General features: G+C 31.6%; 1 protein-coding gene across 2 annotated transcripts in view; it reads left to right on the top strand.

Annotated features, from left to right (window-relative positions):
* Nucleotides 1-19,504, top strand: part of LOC120773080 (segmentation protein cap'n'collar) — an 82,239-nt gene extending 62,735 nt beyond the window's left edge. For both annotated transcript variants that reach the window (XM_040102030.1, XM_040102039.1), the window contains 2 exons: nt 17,228-18,489; nt 19,060-19,504. In XM_040102030.1, the coding sequence (XP_039957964.1) occupies nt 17,228-18,489; nt 19,060-19,482 (1,685 nt within the window). In that variant the 3' untranslated portion in view covers nt 19,483-19,504. The remainder of the gene's footprint in view (nt 1-17,227; nt 18,490-19,059) is intronic.
* Nucleotides 19,505-20,478: the final 974 nt, after the last annotated feature.

Below are 20,478 nucleotides of genomic sequence, written 5' to 3'. Positions count from 1 at the left end.
GATAAATAATTTCTTTTATCAATGAAAGCTGTAAAAGCTCTAAAATTCCGGCTATACGTAAAGTAACCGTTCCAAAAGCTCTCTTATATTTAGAATTTATTTCTGGACAATTTAAATTTGAAATAATTTAGTTTATGAATGAAAGCTCTAAAAGCTCTACAGCTTGGGTTTATTTATACTAAACTATATATTATATACTAAATACATATAATATATATGTATACTAAATATATATATTATGGTTAAATACTTATTTTTATGAAATTGAAGAGCTTTATTCCTTTTTTAATGACAGCATCTTGAAATGTTTCTGTAGATATTATTTTATAGGCCAAAAAGTTCAATTTTCATCATAGATTAACTAGTGTACTACTTTTTGTATAAAGTATTTATCCTGTGCTTAAGCATTACAGAATCGCATACAACAAATTTTATTAGCAGACATTTTGAAGATATTTTCTTTGTATATAAATAAAGCTTCTGTTAAACACAGACCAAAAGTCGCAGAAACAGTTGAAGAATAAAAGAGATAAACTAAGTAGAAGTAGTATTCGAAAATTAAGAAAAAAATGCCTTAACACAGAGTGCTATAAACTAGATAAAAATATTATTCTCAAATTAAAAACAAAACAACTTTCTCAGACTCGGAAATTTTTGCAGAAAATACTGCATTTATTTTATAAAGAGCGAAATTGCAACCAAATCAAAGAAAATATACGTTATGGTGGTATCATTTGTCATATATGAGATATTTACCTTTTTCTACAAGCGATGCGGTAAAAACTCTAGATCATTATTTCGGTTATAACATTAATCAGTTTACTAAACCGTCGCTAACAACTTTATTTGATATTTTTCAGTCAAACTTTAATCAAAGACTTACTGCTTAACATAGAGATACTACATTTACAAGTATATGCCTTGAACCTATTCAAACTCATATTTGATCCTTCATAGAATATATGTATGTAATATAGAGACTTTATAAAACCTTGAACATAAATTTTTTTCATTTTGAATGAAAATAAAAGCTTAAAATCCTTCATCTTGCTTGTTTGCACATTGTACTGTGACTGCGCCTATATGTATGCTTCGAAGTTTTGCATAAGCTTGTGCGTAACGGTTGCATTTGTCCCTCAAAGTTGTATATTGTATCTAGTAAATATTGTATATTTATACTTATATACACCCATATTAAAATTAAAATTAAATTGTACACATTGCTTTGCACAATGTTGCGGCCTTCAGCCCCCCCTTCTTATCACCGCTATTCACAAATCCGAATTAAACCGGTTAACACGTGTTATGTTTTATACTGTCAAACTATTTTCCATGCTGTGTTCGAGAAGTACAAGTATATAGACTTTCTAAACAGTTGCTTCCACTAACGTTACTCCGTTTCAATGAAGCTTTCACCGTCTCATTCGTTATATTCAGTGTCTCTATCAGTCTAACACACTTTTAGAGGTGATAACACTAATGATAACGTGAATTCGGAAAAAGTGTATACATTTCTACAAAAACTGGCAAATTTGAACCTGGCACCACTTTCGATAGGGGGTTATGTAAACAATTTGCGACTGACTTTGTAGTTGTCGATTTTAAATATACTATACATAGATCAGATTTGTCACGCGTGATAATGTCACTGCCAGCTCAGTGTCAGCCAATAAAGGAGAAGAAGAATCTCAGTGCCATACGTCAGTCAGTGTTTGTAATTCCTTCGAATCGATTTTTTCAAGCTATATAAATACCTATACCATAAAAAATTTTAATATTTAGGTTATAAATAAATAAAAAAAAAAATAACTTCGGAGGCAAACATGTTAGAGAATTTGTATATAATAATTTGAATATTTTTTTCTCGTGATTGGCATAAATCGACAGCCTTAGAAGATAAGCTACAAATATTTTTTTACATATACATATATATGTACATACAATATATAGACCAAACATCATCACACTATCAAAAAGAAATACATATATACTCACCTACAAAAATAAGGGGCTTGACGTCATTTTTTCTATTTTTTTTCTATCTGTGTTTTCTTTCTTCTGTTCTTGCGTCAAAATTTGATAATGAAATCACGCGACCAGACAATTTTGCGTTTGTTCAAAGTTTGTTTTGCAAAATTAACCGTGAGACATAGTAAAATTGGCTTTTAAGTATTTAGTGAAATGATAAAGCCAGCTATCGAGTTCTTAAATCAGCAATTGTAGCCATGCTTAGCTGAATTGAACCAGTTACTGTTGGCCATATAACAAAGTACTTTACGTTTTAATTTGTAGATTGTTGTTGACTTGTTGCTTGGGTGGTGCAACTGATTTCCAAGAAATTTACAGAAAATTCCCCCAAACTATATTATGAAGTATTTATTAAAATGAACTCAACTGATAAGTGCCTATTATGCCCAATTGGCAGTTAAATTTTTTTGTACTCGAGACAAAGAAACTAAATATATGAATCAGAGAACATATAAGAATGATTTTTTTTTAAGAATTTGTGCTTACATACAAACAAATATATAGAGGGCTAGAATATTTTCATACATGTCGAACAAAATAAATTTGTGGTTGGGAATCAAAGTGGCTTTCAGTATACTTTTATGCTGTTTCTTCAGTTTTTCATATTTCATAAAATTTTAGGAAACTAAAAGAATACATAATTGGAAAATTTTTTTAAATCACTCTAACTCAAAAGCGGCCTCAGCAATAATTAAAAAAAAAATAAAATATTTTTCTTAAATTATTGTTAAAATGTAATCTGCAGCTCCAATATTTTTGCAGTATTTGCTTCAAATAATTTTTGCTTTGCAGATACTTAAGGTGTTATATTCAGATAGAAGGCCAAAAAAAAGCGAATTTTTCCAAATTTTTTCTGAGAATAATTTTAAATTTATTGATTCAAAAATTTGTACACATATTATGGTATCTTTTAACTATATTTTGAGACTTAGTATTAGTAAAAATATTTATTTGGAAAGAAAATACAGCTGATCTCTGAGAGCTCCTCTCAAACACTTTTTGCGGTGACCACTGAACTGGATCCTCTGTAATTAAATAACTAAACAGATTTCGTTAAAGTAATGTTAAATCTAGTAATTAATAGGAGGAATAAGTAAAATAATTTTTTTGACAAAATGGCGGTTTCTAAAAAAAAATCAATTTTTGACCAAAATTTTACTTCAAATTGTTTATAAAAAAATATATTAATTGATTAAAAAATTGTTTAAGAAAAATATTTTTAAGAAACTCGTGTTAAAATTTGGGACTAATCGGTTTAAACGTTTGTTGGTTAGTTGGATGTTGGTCACCGACTTCGAAAACACCATTTTGAGAAAAACGCGTTTGGCCTTGTACTTCCAAACACTCTGAAACGCCTTTTCAAATTTGCGTGTAACTTCGAAAATATGCACCGAAACTATGTGAAATTTTCTGTGTTTATTCTTAAATATATGTACATTAAGAAAATAAACTAAAAAAAATATCTGAGCTTTAAAGCTTTCTCTGTTTTCAGTTATTTAATTTTCATTGTAAACGTTAAAATATAACAAAAATTGCAGCTTAGAGTTACGCGCTTTTTTGTTTTGTTTTTATTATTTCATATGGATGTCATTTGATTGAAGAAAGTCTGAAGTTCACCGAATCTTTCTAGAGAGAGCTATCACTCAATTATATATTATATATGTATATGAAACGTTGTCGATTATGAGCTGATGAGCTTAAAAGGCTTTTCTAAGAACATACATGAACAACATACTAGTGCGTATGTACATATGTATACATATATGTACATATGTGTATATATGTGCGTACGTATATGTACATTTAAGTCATAAAGCTCGTCGACAGCATTTTCATTCAACTTCATTAGCTGTATTATCAGTACATTTATGGCTAGCTCGATATTCTACGCCACTGCCAGCGCCAAAGAGCGAGAACTCAAAGTGCAAAAAAGAAAATCAAAGAAACAAAAAGTACTAAATAAAGTCACTCATTAAAAAGCGCTCATTTGCGTTTGAGTAACTTCTCATTTGGGCTGTTGAGTGTAATAACAGTTAGTAATTCTTAATTCTGAGTGTTACGAAAGCTTCAGGTATTAGTAATACAATTGTTTGTGCTTTATACGAATTCTGATTATTTTTCGAAATGTCTAATTACTTTTCAGATTAGTTCCAATTAGAAATATTAGCATATTTAATGTTAAGTATGTGAAGATCCGCATTTTATAGTTCAAAGAAAGCAAAGTCGCTTTGTCAACAGAAATTTTAACTTGCTCTAAGGTTATTATATATACATACATATGTATATGTGCTTATGTACTACAACACATACGTGGGTACATAAGCACGTAGCATGTTTGCTGCAATCAAATTGACTCATTAAATTTCACATTCTTTGCACATTTCTCTCATTGCCCACGCCACATATGCATATGTGTGTCATTTGTAAATGGTACAAGTGTTGCCACATCGGTAAAAATTTCAACTTTGTCTTAATTAAAAATGTTATATGTTTTGTAAAGAGTTATGCCAGTCTAGATCCATAAAACTGGTGCAATATTATAATTTATTGTGTGAGTAAGAAAAAAGAAATGGCAGTATTTCTCGAAATTACTCTAAGAATGTTATCTGCCGCTACAATAACAACAATTTACTATGTGGTGTATTGTTGCTGTAAAACTACAATAAACATTTCGAGCGGCTGCATGCGATAGTCCCCGCGTACCAACGTGGCCTAATTTACAAAATGAAGTTTCGTGAAAAACGCGTTTAAAGCTTTCTGAAGCTCACTGTGTTAAACGCTTCATCGATACTGCGGTTTGGGTAGGAAAACCTTTTGTTTTCAGTACTCGACCAATTGACTAATGGGTTTTGATTCTAATATACATATGTATGTATAGTATACATATGTACATATATACTTAGGTAAGTACATACTTTCAGCCAAAAAAATTAAAATTTTTTTTGGAACTAGAAGACTGCCTAATTGTTCTCTACAAGGTGTTTATCCCACTTTCGACTCATAGTTGACGAGTGCTGATGGTACTGAGAGTTTTGAGATAGTTTTTCATTTTAGAAATAAAATGTGTTTGGAAATAAAAATTATTTAATATTAAAATTATTTTTAAATACAATATTTATAATAATAAAATTTTTTAGAAATAAAATTTTTGAAATATAATATTTTTTTAAATATTAATTTTTTTATAAACTTTTTTTAAATCAAAATTAAAAAAAAAAATTTCGACGGGCTACTGATGTTTGATAAAAAGATTTTACAACATTTGTATTTGCACACACGACCCACCCATCTTTGGTAGTATACTCTACCCCAATTACCGTAGAAGCCTAGCTTATTTTCTTTGAAAATTTTCTTACTGTATTATGAAAATATTTAAAAGAAATTGAAAACGAAGAATTTAGTAATCGAAAATAATGTAATAATAATAATAATAATTTTAATAACATAAATAATAATAATAATAATAATAAATTTAAAAAATTAAAAATATTTTATTTAAAAAAATATCATAATATATGTATGTACATATGTATGTATATAAAATAAATCATAATAACCTCCAATTTACTGTAGAAGTCTAGCTTATTTGATTTGGGAATTTTCTTTCAGAAATATTTTTTATAAAAAAATTAAAAACAAAAATTTAGTAATAGAAAATAATAATGAATAATATACAATATTTATAATAATGATAATACTAAATAAATAAAAAAATTTAAATTTTCAATTTTATTATTCAAAATGAAATAATATATATAAAATAAATATTAATAATAATAATAATAATAAAAATTTGCCTTTGAAAATGCCAATTTATGAAAAAAATTAATTTTGCAAAACCAGCAATTCCAATCGCAGCGACATGGCAACGCCGAACACAGTATCGAGTTCAGCATGACAGGTGATATTGTTTCGCGCTCAATTGCCGCTTGTAAATTCTGAGCGTTTTACTCTCGCAAACGCAAAAAATCGCTTAACGTTCCAGCGCTCTGTTGCTCAATGCGCAACCATATCGCGCGCCAGCAAAGAAATTTCGTGTTCTTGCTCCGAGCTTATGCTTTGTCATCAAAATAGTATCGTTAGCGTGTGGTGGCGGTTTGCTTTTCGTCGATTTTCGCGGATCATCGCCGTCGTGTGAGCGCACAAATCGAAACGTAAAAAATATCGCGTAGCCACACATACATACAATAAATACATAACCGCACACACGCACACAGTTACAGCGGGTTGCGTTAGTGTGAGCACATTTGAATAACTCGTCAAAGTTTTTCGACATTTCTACAATATACATATACTGGTTTAATTTGTATTTGTTGTTGTTTTTGAGGTTATTTATCTTTGCTTTATTGCCTTTGCATTCTGCTCAATGTAGAATTAGTCTTAGTATTATCTTGCCATAGAAGCGTACTACTAAAGCTTTTTTCTTTGCTGTGCGCGTCAATACGCGCGTTTCGGAAACCAATACACACTTATGTGCTGAACATTAACACCGTCATAATCAGCAACAACGTGACACATAATCCAGTGCAAGTCGCTAATTGCGTATTTTACGCGTGTTTACCATTTGAGTTTTAACGAAATAATTAAGAAATGTGCCATCGCTAACGCTGAGTAAGCAAAAATAATCAAAAACAGCAAAATGTAATCAGCAAATGCCACGAAAAGTGTATATTTCGCCTGCAATTTAATGAAATTGAAAGTGATAACTCAAAAGTCGCAACTTTTGGCCGAGCAAAGTGCATTTACTGACTTGCTAGCACACAAATTTAAAAATACCGAAAGTTACAACAAAAAATAATAATTTAAAAAAATTAAAAAAAAAATTATAAAAAAAACATTCGCAAAGTTAAAAAAAATATCACAAAGAATTCTCAAACAACAAATACAGTTTGAAAAATTTGCAAAAAGCGCACAAAAACAAAACGCAAAACAACATAAAATCAAATCAAATCAAATCAAGTGCTCATTTTATTCACATTGCATTTGGTGCGCCTCCCTCGCTGTTGACCGTCATTTAACGCCGGCTGTCGTGACATACGCGTTGTGTAGGTGGCTCAGCTCGCTTGCAAGCGTAAAATTAAATTTAGCGCGTTACACATACATACATATATACATACACAGCTACCTGCGTGTGTGCATTGCAGACACATTGTTTTAAATTTCACTTAATTTTTGTTTAAAAACCCATACGCAATTCAACAGGTGAGTGCAGAACTATACAAACAGTTATTTGCGTATATACGAGAGTCTCTTTTACGTAAATATATTAACACACACACACATACATACATACACTCTCACCGACTTGTTGAATGAGTGAGCCATTTGGCGTTTTGCCCACTTTTTGATTTATAGATTTTTCATTTTTTTTTAATTTATTTTTATTACTGTATATTTATATTACTTTTTATTCCTTTTTTAATTTATCTCTTCTTATTTGTTTTAAATATTTTTTTTTTGTTAATGGCCTAGCACTTGCCTATGCCTCATACCACATTCTGCTTGGATATTTTTCTTTTTTGACAAATTTTCTAGTAATGTTGCTGTTCTTTCGCTTCGTCGCAGCCTTAGCATGCGACCGTTACTAAGTGAAGAGAATGAAAGCAATGAAATAATATAGTATATAATATGTTGTACAGTATAACTTATGTAATGCGAACCAACACATTAAAGTCAATATTAAAACAAAAAAATTAAACAGAAAATAAAAGTAAAATCAGAAATAAATGACTGAAATTAACATTAAGTAAATATGTACAAATATTTTAAAAAACTAAACGTAAAAACGTAAAATTTTTAAAGAAAATTTTAAATATATTTCGAGCCATTCTACACGCCTAAAAAGAACGACGAACGAAAAAATACCAACTCACTATAGACTAGTGAGGAAGACTTTGAAAATGTTAAAAAGTTGAAGATATTCCTAGTAGGTTGAAATCCATTGAAAGTGAAAAATAAAATATAAAAAATGAAAGCAAAAATATTGGCTAGTCGAAAAAATATTTTCGTATTTTGTCAATAGTTGTCGTTGCAGTCGTATAGCTCCAGTGCTACCAATCATATTGTGTCATACCATATAGTGTTAGAAAGGTGAGATTTTAAGTTTCATTTAATAATAATAAAATAATAAAATAAAATAAAAAATAAAAAAAATTAAATTCGGAGAAAATTAAAAAAAGTTACAGCTGTTCAAAAATGAGTGAAAATAATGAAGAAATTCGCTATATTTTGAAATTTTTGTATAAAGAAGGGAAGAATGCCATGCAAGCCAGCAATGAAATTTGCGAAGTTTATGCAGACGATGCTGTATCAGCTCGTGCAGCACAATGCTTCGCTCGTTTTCGTTCCAGAAATTTCGAAATTTCGATTTACTCTGATGGAATAATGTCTCTAGCGAAAAATGGCAGAGAGTGGTCGACCAAAATATTTATATTTATAAATAATTTATTTATTTATTTATTAGTATAAATATAAAAAAAAAATAAGTTGAAGTTTGATCAGAAATACGAAAAGTCTTTTTCGACTACCCCATAAATTTAGGATCGATCTGTGGTTGAAAGAGGAAAAGGACAGGGTGGTTGAAATTTTAAGGATTAAAAACAATTTATGTTGTTGTAGCGCCAGAAATCTGTCGAGTTGGACGTCCTTGGTCGGATAAAAATTCGCGTCCGTTCCGGTTACGTAGACCTGACTGTCGTGGAAACGGAAAAACAGTTTATCTCGAATATCTAAAAAAAAAAAATTATATGCTAAAGTTGTAGCTAATAAAAATAACTAAAACTTTTGCATACACAGCTTTTTCACATAACCTCAAAATTTGTGTGAAAAATTCAAATAACCAAGATTTTAGGTTTCAATAATACATAGTACAAAAAATTTTTTTTGAACAAATTTTGGTGTACACTTATCTTCTTAACATACATACATATGTACAAGTATGTATGTCTCAAACACAATGTATTTTGTTATTAAAAATCCACTTTTTTTAGGTCTCATACTAGTTGTGCTCCTTAAAAATGTTTTCTTTTATCCATTTACAGTTTAACAGCGTCACTAAAATATTTTTCTGCTCTCAAATAATGAAAAAATAAATTTTTCATACAATTTTTTGTTCTTTTAACTAAAATATTGTCACAGTATTTTTCGACACGTTTTCTAATATATAATTCATGCTTTAATACAAATATCTCTATATATTTTCTATATGAAAAACGAAAACGTTAATTTTGCAAAAAGTTGATAATAAATTCTATGCAAGCATATTTCTCATGCGTCACATCTTACTACCCCGATAACACTACCGTGGTTTGGGGCTCACATATCTGTATATGCTCAGCAACATTGTGCAAATGAATGGCACATTACTGTAGTCACGTAGTGTGCGCGGCGATCCGTTTCTGCTGGGCTTGTATAGTGGGTGACTTGTTGCTGCTGGTCGTCGTCGTAGTCGTCGTAGTCGCCGCAGTCGTCGACGTCAAGCGCAAGGTGGTGTTGATTGTTTTGTTGCTGTGCGCTCGTCCTGCACTACATACATACATATGTATGTACATATATATGTATTTAGGGTACATATGTATGTATGTATTTAGGGTAGTGGATTTTATGCGACTGGGTGTTGATTTGTCACGTGAAGCGTGCAACTCGTATTTACGCCGCTTATTTTTTATTTTTTTTTGAAACTTTGGTCATAAAGTGGAGAACATTTCTATTTAGAATATTTTTAAAAATATGATTTTTTTAATTCCATTAAATTTATTCATCCATTAGGAGACTGAGCAACTTTTTTAATTATCAATTTAAAAAAAAAATGTATTCTCATATTTTTTTTATATTAATAAAGTTAATTTATACTTTCAAAAATTAATTTTATTAATTTTTAAAATTTTGTTGTGCTAATACTATTTAACTATACATTTTTTTCCTTTACTTTTTTAAATTTTAAAAATTACCTGTATTAGCAATTAATTAATTTTTTTTATTACATATGTATGTACATATATGAATATTTAATTTTATTTTTTTTAATTTGCTGTTTTTAATACTAAAAAATTAAAAATTTTAAGCATATACATACATATACATACATATGTATGTACATATTTTTAATATAACTTTTTATTGCTTTTTTCTCATATAATTTTTTCTAAAAAAATTTTTTAAATAATTTATTTTTTTTTTCGTTTACATTTTTTTGTATTAAATAACATTTTCTATAAAGATATATATTTTTTAGTGATCATTTTTTTTAGCAAGTTTTCGATGTTTTTTATTTTTACTTTGTTAGCTAAGTTTTTATTGTACTTTTTCCTCATTAAATTATTTTTTTCTATTGCAATTTCTAAAATATTTTTATTAGCGCTTATTTTTAGGCTTTTCCTGTTATTTTTTGTTAATTAAATTATTATTTTTCATAATTTCTCATTCAAAAATTTTTTCTATACCAATTTTCAAAAAAAAAAATTCAAAATATGTTTTGGTTTTTTTTTATTTTAACTTCTTTTTCGACTTTTTTTTAATGTAGTTAAATTTTTTTGTGATTTTTTCTGATTAAATAATTTTTTTCTTTTCCTATTTATTAAATATTTTTGGTTATTGCTTATTTTTTATTTTAACAGGTTTTTCGGTTGTTATATTCTTTGTTAAAATTTAATTAACATTTCTTATTAAATAATTTTTTCTATTACCAATTTTAATTTTTTTTCAGTTTTCATGTTTTAATAATGTTAGCATGTTTTCGAAATTTTTGTTTTGTTTTTTATTTCATTAACTAAGTTTTTATTGTACTCTAATAATTTTTTCTATTCCAATTTTTAAAATATATTTTATTAATGTTTATTATTTATTTTAACTTCTTTTTCGTTTTTTTTTTTAATTTTGTTAGTTAATTTTTTTGTAAGAAAAAACTTATTAAATATTTTTTTCTACGACAATTTTAATATTTTATTATTACTATAATATATACAATGTTTTTTTATGTTTTATTTTAACATGTTTTGCGAAATTATAATTGAATGGCTATTGTTTTTATTTTCTTATTTAACTTATTTTTTATTGTACTATTGTAAACGATCAAAGTATATTAAAAACTTTCTAAACCTAAATTATTATTATTTTTTAACACTAAATAAGTAATTTTTTGTATCTTCAATCCTTAAATCTTTATTTGTTGTAGTATAAGAATATTAAATTTTATTTTCATCTCATTTTAATTTACATTTCATTTCATGTTATTTTTTTCTTTTTTTGTAATTTTTAAATTTTTTATCCAATTTTTTTATAATATTTATTTTTTTAGTTTACTTTTTTATTGTAATTTTTTTCGTTTTTTATTTGTATCTTTTTTTAATTTTTGATTTTATTTTATTTTTTAAATAATTAATTTTTTTATTTACATATTTTGCTGTATTTTATTACCCTTCATTTTATTTATTTTTATTATCTTATTTACGTTCGTTTGACATATGTACATACATATCTAGACATTCAGTTTACTTTCATTGAAAACAGTTGACTCATTTTCTGAGATTCCCTACTAAACCCCAGCGCAATAAGCAATTTCCTCAGCACCTCTCAGCACCTTATCATTACCTGCACATTATCAGTTAGTGGCTTCAGCATTTCTACGAAATTCGCTAGATGACTTATTACTGACACACATACATACATATCTACATACATATCAATTAATTGAATTATTACTCTCTTGCATGCCACACCTTCTTTACATTATTACTTACATATAGTACAAATGTACATTGCGTTTCTCAATAGAAGTGTGCTTTTAGTCTAGCAATTAATGCTTAAATTCGTACAACACCAACGCCGCTGGCTGACAAAGCCGTGAGTGTAGCAAGAAAATCTAAAAATATTTTTTTAATTTATGCTGGCGTCATCATCGCTGCTGAAGCTCTAGCTGGCTAGCTTTCAAAACGCTTAGCGATCGCTTACTCATGCTACGAGCGTAAGTTAATTGAACACACACACACACACACATATGTATTGGTATACTCATGCAAGTATTTGCTTCGTTGCACTGTCTTCGGCTGCTTGACCGACTGGCTTTGGATGAGTGTACAACATGCGCTCATTCTTTATTGTTTATATTTATTTATTAATTTCTTTATTTCGCGAAATGCACACACATACACATACAACCACCTTTATGCACATACGATCTCTATTTGCCAATTTCGTGTGATTATGTGCGTTTGTGCTGTTTACTATTTATAAATTGCTGAGTCATTCGACTCAATGCACAGCCCGAGCGGCGCGACCGACGCGCAGTAATCACAGCATTGCAGCACTGACATACTACTACGAGCGCATTGATTGCCTTATAAAGCGCAGGGAAAGTCAAAAAACAACAGCAATAAAAGGAAAAAATGTGAAAATTAGCACAAGAAAGTGTCCTAGCAGTCCACAGTGATCGTAATACGTCTTATCAGCGCGCACTCACCGTTTTCGCTCGCCTGCCATTTACGGTATATCCGATAATTCTCAATTAATTAGTGCTTTGATTGCTGTTGCTTCATATGCGCTCTTTCTCTTCATTGCATTTGTCGTTCGTTGGGGTGTGTTAATTGCAAAATCAAAGTGTTAACTGCGTAAATCTAAAGTGCAACTATTGTCTCAATTATTGTGAATTTTTAAATTAAAAATATTTATGTGTAACGGTTTCCGATTGTGTTAATCTTATCTTTATCACCTTGCAATTATCGCATTTTATTTTATTTACCATAATAAAGAGCAAGTAAGGAAGAGCTAAGTTCGGTTATAACCGAATATTTCTTACTCTTGCAACTTGCAAGTATTAAAGTCAGGGCAGTACCTTCAAGTACATAAGGCTTGTTAGTTATATAGGGTCCAGGGCAAGTTTTCACCCGATTTTCCATCGTTTCTTGAGCAATAATCTAAAATTTTGTGAAGATATCTCGCCAAATAAAAAAAAAAATTCCGTACAAAAACTTCATTTTGATCATTCAGTATCGACGGTGACGACAAACGACCAGCTCCTTGAGCAGAAAAGGACACGTGCAAAATTTAAAATAAAAATCGATATCTCAAAACTTGATAATTTATATACATATGTACATACGTACAATTTTTCACAATTTTACGCATTTCCAAGCAATGAAAGCAATAATGTGGTTGAATATCTAGATTTTCATTAGACCTAGCACATCTTTAGATATTAGTCAAATAATAAATATTTGTATACAAGTGTACCGAATTTTAGCGATAAGCTTATCATATCTAACTTGTACTTTCCCCTTATAAAGTGATAGTTTTGCGTCTAGTTTGCCACGTGACATAGCACTGCTGACAGCGTGTGCATGTACATATGTATATTATTTTCTCAGGTATAGACATACCTAGTAACTGATTTTAAGTGCTTTCCACTACTTTAAGTGGGTTTTAGCACTTAAGTAAATTAGTTACATTGCATTCAATACAAATTTGTGATCGAAGTCGAAATAAATGTTCTTCTAGGTGGATGAATCAATAACGTAAACCACAACAACAACATACTTTATATATATATTATCTTTATTATCGCCTTTAATAAAGAATCATTTAAAGTCAATACAAGCATGCCAACAATTAATCCAACTTTCCATTTACTTGTTACAAGCCTCGGCTGAGATGGCCTTCAATTCCTTCAGCAAATTTTGTTTTCCATTCGGTTTTGGCTAATTTTTGGCCTTTTTCAAGATTTGGCGCATGGTGAAAATCTAGTTGATTGTAAATTTTCCAGGTTTAAAGCCACACTGGTAAGTTCCTATCATTATTAAGGAGACTTATCACACTTAGGTCGCAATCATTGGACATGCTTTCATCCGTCCATATTTTGCAGAGAAGCTGATGCCTGCACTTTGCAAGTACTTCGCTGCCGTATTCGAACCGTTCGGCGGGTAATCCATCGGTTCCTGCTGCTTTATTGTTCTCTAGGCGGGTAATTACTATTCGAACCTTGTCATAGTCGGACAATGTAGCATTTAATCCATCGTCACCGTTTGGGTAATCGGGTTCGTCATCTCCAGATGTTACACTTTCACTACTGTTCTGCAGGCTGGAGAAGTGTTCCCTCCATAACTTCAGAATGCGCTGAACATCAGCCACTAGATCACCTCTTTGGGATAGTATGCTCTGACCTTGAAAGCTTCTATTAATCGCCGCATCTTTTCGTCGAATTTTCGAGCTTTACTACTGTCGGCCAAGCTCTTCATACTTACGCCTTTCTGCTTCTTTCCTTTTTTTGTCTGCATAAGCGTCTCGCTTCCCTCTTTAACTCTCGGTATCTATCCCACACCGCTCGTTTTGCAAGCTGTACTCAGATATTTTGGTACGAGCCTAGCACTTACCCGCTTCTTACGCAAAACGTTAACTAAAATGTGTTCGCTCGATCCGTAAATGATGTTGAGATTGTTTGCTATCTCTCTGATGCCAACAAGACGATTTTCAAGTCCTGTTTTTTTGCATTAAATGGGGTGGATGGACGACTCGCATAAAGCAATTTTGCGACGATTTGACGACTTCTACATTTTCAGTAATTCCGCAGCCGGAGATCCACAAAATTTCAAGAATAATCGTTAAACACACAGCGCGCTGTTCAAAAGGATCAGTCCGTTTTTTCAATGTTTCTTGTGGTATAAATCGGCAGATGCAGTTCAAAAGGACCAGTCCGGATCGTATTTAATAGTACCCTTCTTCTACAAACATTGGACATTTTTTATTTGATGATTAGTCGAGATAATGGAAGTTTGTCTTTAATATCGAAATGTTCAGAACGATAATTAGCAAATAATTTTATTGCATCCTAACCCAAGGCTTACGTATCTAAACATTTATGGAGACAACAAGGCTTGCTTCAACCCTTGCTCTCCTGGCTAATATCAGAATTTTAAGAGATTTTTCCAAAACAGAAAAAATTAAAAATATGTGACTTATGTCTCTTATATTTATTTGCATAAATATTTAATTTATCACCTGCGTGTGACCCAACGATAAGCCGTTTACCACCTATGAATTTGGCATACACGATGGTGTCTACAATTTAGCTTACGTGCCTAAATAATTTATTCATATCCAAGGCACAGTGTATCAGTTTATTTTATGAGCAAAATATTGCGTTGTCACTATGAGTTTTCAAAATGTAATATCGCTTTGCTATCACGGACTTCGTTGTCGGATATTTATTGCTGTTATCAGTTTACCTCAACACTGGTGAAAATCTGATTAGCGAAACCAAAGTATTTTACTGTTAGCAAAATTTGCTTGTCATCACATTTTTGATAAGTCATGTAAACAGAAAAAGACAGTGACTATACAGAATTTTTTGGGAGGAGATGCCATTGAGTTGAGGTGTGGACTTGGCTGGCGTCTAAATTGCGAATCTTTATGCGAATTTTTGCAAAAATAAAGCAAGCAACCTAACGTGCTAACTTCGACGCCACTTTTACGTTACTTCAATTTATCGCCACTCGTGATGATTTTCATATTTGTATAATATGTTGAAATGTTGATATTTCTTGCCTATAAATGTGCAAGGGTAACCCCCTTTTTTCTGTATAAATAACAAGGTCATACAATAACCTATATAGAGCTTCGCTGCTCGTGTAGAATTACATGAAAGCGGGTAGAATATATTTTTATATGTTTATCAAAGAGCTAATATATTTCGCGAAAAAAAGTTATTAATTTTTGCAATTATTTTTCATAATTTTTTGAATATATTTTTGTATATCTTGTAATATGCAAAATATTACACATTATACGGTTAGAAATGTTGTTTTCTTCGTTGCGTTCATTTACTGAACCTTATGACTCGTGTGCGAAACCAGTTTGATGATCATCAGCTGATTGATCGTTTCGTACCTTCTGAGATGGGCGGTTGTTCATTTGAACTTTTTTGTCAAGCTTGCGGTCGGGTAAAGCACAAAATGAATTAATTTAGGTTTACTGGAAAAGAATTTCCTTAAATGAAGATGAAGTGAAATTCACGGTCGTGTGTTAATTAAGAGTTTGATTATAATTTTGAAATCGCAATGAGCGTTCAACAACGGAAATATTGTTGCAAGGCGAGAAATTTGAAATTTTTAAGAAAATTCTCTGAATTGAAATGAAGTAGTTGTGAATTGAAAGAAGAAGAAAAAGTTTTGCGAATTCAAAAAAGTGAGAAGCTCTCTATTTAAATATTTGATGCATCAATAATATTGCACACCTTTAGATTGGTTTTGAAATTATTGTTATAATTCAGACAAAACTATAAAGAAAATGTTTTTTGGTGTCTTTAATTTCGATTTTAATTTAGTTAATTATTATTTTTTTATTTTTTGTTTCTTTTCTAAGTAAATAAAAAATAAAACAAAAAAAATATGAGAAAAATAAAAAAATTCTCAATTTCTCATAATTTTTTTAATTTTTACTTCTTTTTTTTGTAATTTTCTTAATTTTAACAAAATTAAATTCAAAATTTAAAAAATTTTAACTAATTTGTTTCTTATTTTATTTTTAAATTTCTTATTTAATTTTTTTAATTTCCTTTATTTAAGAAATAAATTGTTTCCTATTTTTTTAATCTTTATTCTTATTTAATTTTTAATTTTTTTATTTAATTTAATTTTTTTAATTTTCTTATTTTTTTTTTAATTTCCTTGCTATTTCTTAAATTTTTGCTTAATTTTTATTCGTATTTATTTTTATTTTATTTTTTAATTTATTTTTTTAATTTATTTTTTTATTTTTTTTATTTTTTTTTAATTTCATTTTTTTTTTTTTTTTTCTAGATTTGTTTTATTTTAATTTCTTTAAATTTTTATTTTATTTTTTTTTTATTTATTTGCTGCCATCTTTTAAGCAGTTTTGGCTAGGGCTTAATATTATTAAAAGTTACTGTTCGCTACCTTTGAAATCTGGTACAATAACACTGAGTAACAACTTAAAAGACAACAAATCTGTTAACTTCCTAAGTAAAGGACTACGCCCGACCTTACGTTTAGTAGAAATTACTGACCCGGCCGACCCAGAAAGTCTGTTAATTGTTGTTCGTACAGATTTTAGCAATTATTTACATTATACATCCGTTTTAATTATTTACATTATACATCCGTTATATCCGTTATCTTTAACATAATTCATAATTTTTATCAAAATATTTTGCTTGTCATTCTACAACACCTTGTGCCTTATCTACTTTCAGGTTTCTGTCGCATGGTTGACGTAAACAACAGCACAAGCAATAACTCGTCGGTACTCGGCGGCAGCGCTGGTCTCTCCAACGGTCATGCAAGCGGCGGCGGCGGTAGTGCCACAGGTTCGTCAACTAACGGGCTCGCAATGAACGGTGCTGGCGCTACGAATAGTGCGCTCGCTGGCGGTATGACAGCCGATCTCTTGGGTTCGGGTGCGGGTGGCACGAGCGCCGGCGGTGATCGTTTGGATGCCTCCAGCGATAGCGCAGTCAGTTCCATGGGCTCGGAGCGTGTACCATCCCTCTCGGATGGTGAGTGGGGTGAGGGTAGCGATTCGGCGCAAGATTATCACCAAGGCAAATACGGTAGACCGTATGACTATAGTTACAATAATAATAATAATCGCATGAACGATGGTACTCGTCAACCGCCAGTAGCACAGAAGAAACATCAAATGTTTGGCAAACGTTTTCTCAATGAACAACCCGATTTGGGCGCGGCGCCTACTACCGCTGACAATGGCAGTAATATCGGTGTTGTGCCACCGACTGGCACGAATTCACAACTAAATATTGGTCCAGCACAGTCGATTAAATATGAATACGAAGCATATCCAACCGTTCCGGGTCTACAGCCGGGCGGCGCTGGCGGTGCACTAAATGCCGAAGGTGCTATAGGACCGGTGCTAAGTAACAAGGAGCAGCAGGCATACGATTTGAAGTATGGCCCCGCGGTTGCAGGCGCAATGGGTGGCTATACGCTGGATTTCGCACAGCGACCGCCGCGCACACCGCACGAGATCGTTCAGCATAATCACACGTACACACTGCCACAGGGCACCGGCTCCATGCCTCGGCCACAGGCGCGCGATAAGAAACTCTCCACCTCATCGTCAAAGTCCTCTAAATCCATCAATGGTGAAGAGGATCATTTGACGCGTGACGAGAAGCGCGCACGCGCTCAGAATATTCCTATAGCGGTGAGCGATATCATCAATTTGCCCATGGATGAGTTCAACGAACGTCTCTCCAAGTATGACTTGACCGAAAATCAGCTGTCACTGATACGCGACATACGCCGTCGTGGCAAAAACAAGGTGGCCGCACAGAATTGTCGCAAACGTAAGCTCGATCAGATACTCTCGCTGGAAGATGAGGTGAAAGAGGTGCGCCGCCGTAAGGAGCAGTTGCATTCGGATCGCGACAGTCTGGCTTTGGAGCGTAAGCGCATATCGAACAAGTTCGCGGCGCTGCACAGACACATATTTCAAGTGAGTAGAACTTTCAGTGAAACATTAGAAAACAAATTAATTTCGGAAAAAGTGTTTTGAAGGAAAGTAAATATTAACAAGAAAAAATATTTGCGCTCGTTGTGTTTCAAATATATGATAATTAATATTTAAATTAAAATTATCGGACAATTGTTAAAAAAATATTATTTTAAACAAAATAAATTGAAAAAATAATTAGGTGAATTTAAAAAAATTAAAAAAAATTAAGAAAATTAAAAAAAGTGCATATATTAAAAAAACGTTTCAAATTAAAAAAATAGTGAAATCATAAAACAATTAAACAAATTAATAAATGAAAAAAATTTAATTAATGAAGTTTAAAAGAAATTAAAATCGAAATTAATTGAATTAAAAAAATACAATATTCAAATTAAGGCAGCTAAAAAAATTAAGAAAATTAAACAAAAATTGTTTTTGATGAATTAAAACCGAAATTAATTAAATTAAAAAAAATTAAAAGCAATTAAAAACAAAATTAACCTAAATTTAGGAAAACTTAGAAAAAAGTCATTAAAATCAATTAACACGTGACATTCCATTTCTCTGCAGTACTTGCGCGATCCCGAGGGCAATCCATGCTCAACGTCCGAATACACGCTACAACAGGCCGCCGATGGCTCCATTTACTTGCTGCGCAAATCGGACGCCACAAACGGCAGTGGCAACATCAGCAATAGCAGCAGCACAAGCAGCAGCAGCAGCGGTAGCGGCAGTGTAAGTACGCTACTGAGTCACAATGGCATGTCGCCACAGCAGCAACAGCAACAACAACATGCAATGCTTGGCACTGCGACACATTTGCAACAGCATCATCATCATCATCATGCGCAAGCGCCACAACAGCAACAGCAGCTGTCACATATACACACACAGCAAGTGCAACAGGGCCAGCAGCAACAGCAACAACAACAGCAGCGGCAACATTCTGCGCATGCGCATGCACATCATCATCAAACGCATCAGAAAGATTGAAAATTGCTGTTGCAGCACTATGCGAATTGGTTTAAAATGCAAAAACAACATCATCATCATCAACAACAACAGCAGCAGCAGCAGAAGCAACAACAACAACAACAGCGTCATCAGCAACGTCAACATCAGCAGCAGCAACAGCGTCATCACTACCGTTATCATCTTTATCATCACCAACAACATCAGCAGCAGCAGAAACAGCAACAACAGCATCATCATCAGCAGCAGCACTACAAACAACAAGCTGCGCCGCAACAACAAAAGTCGTTGAAACCTTTCAAGCAACAACGCGTCACGCCGCCAGCATATGCCACCGAGCTGGAGCTTTATTATCAGCACTCGGCCGTGACAGCGTCCGCAGCAACGACTACTACCCAACAACAACAATGCCAATGCGCTCATTGCTACGATTATTATGTTGCGCCACAGCAACAGGACGCTATGGACTTGGAGTGGTTGCATGAAATTGCCGCTGTGCCGCCAGCTGCAACAGCATCGATTGCCACAAGTTTCTATTTTTATTGATTTTTTTATTCAGCGAAAAGCCAATAAACCAAGTTGCCGCCCGCCTTCTACGCTCCTGCTGGCGGTTTTCATATTTATTGTAGTTGAAATCTTTTTCAAACTTTGATGGGTCATTCAAAGCAAAACAAAACAAACAAAAAATCATACATACATACATACATATGTAGGTGTTGGTACGTTTAACAACAACAATTTACCTTTTTTTATACAAACACAAATATAATAAGCGGAAAACTAATTATTTTGTCAGTTCATTTGTCAGTTTGTTGCTCATGCTACAGCATGCCTTCTTCTACACTAGAGTTCCACGAATTTTAAGACCACAATTTTCAAAAATTAATATCACAAACACACACATGCAAATGAAAAATCAAAAAATATTAAAACGAAAAGTACAGAATTTTGCAAAAAAAAAAAAAAATATAATACTTGAATTAAAAGTTATTAGAAAATGAGCACAAATAATGTTAA

Source organism: Bactrocera tryoni, chromosome 1 (assembly GCF_016617805.1).
Source record: "Bactrocera tryoni isolate S06 chromosome 1, CSIRO_BtryS06_freeze2, whole genome shotgun sequence".
NCBI lineage: Eukaryota > Metazoa > Arthropoda > Insecta > Diptera > Tephritidae > Bactrocera > Bactrocera tryoni.
This window is presented reverse-complemented; position numbering and strand designations above follow the sequence as displayed.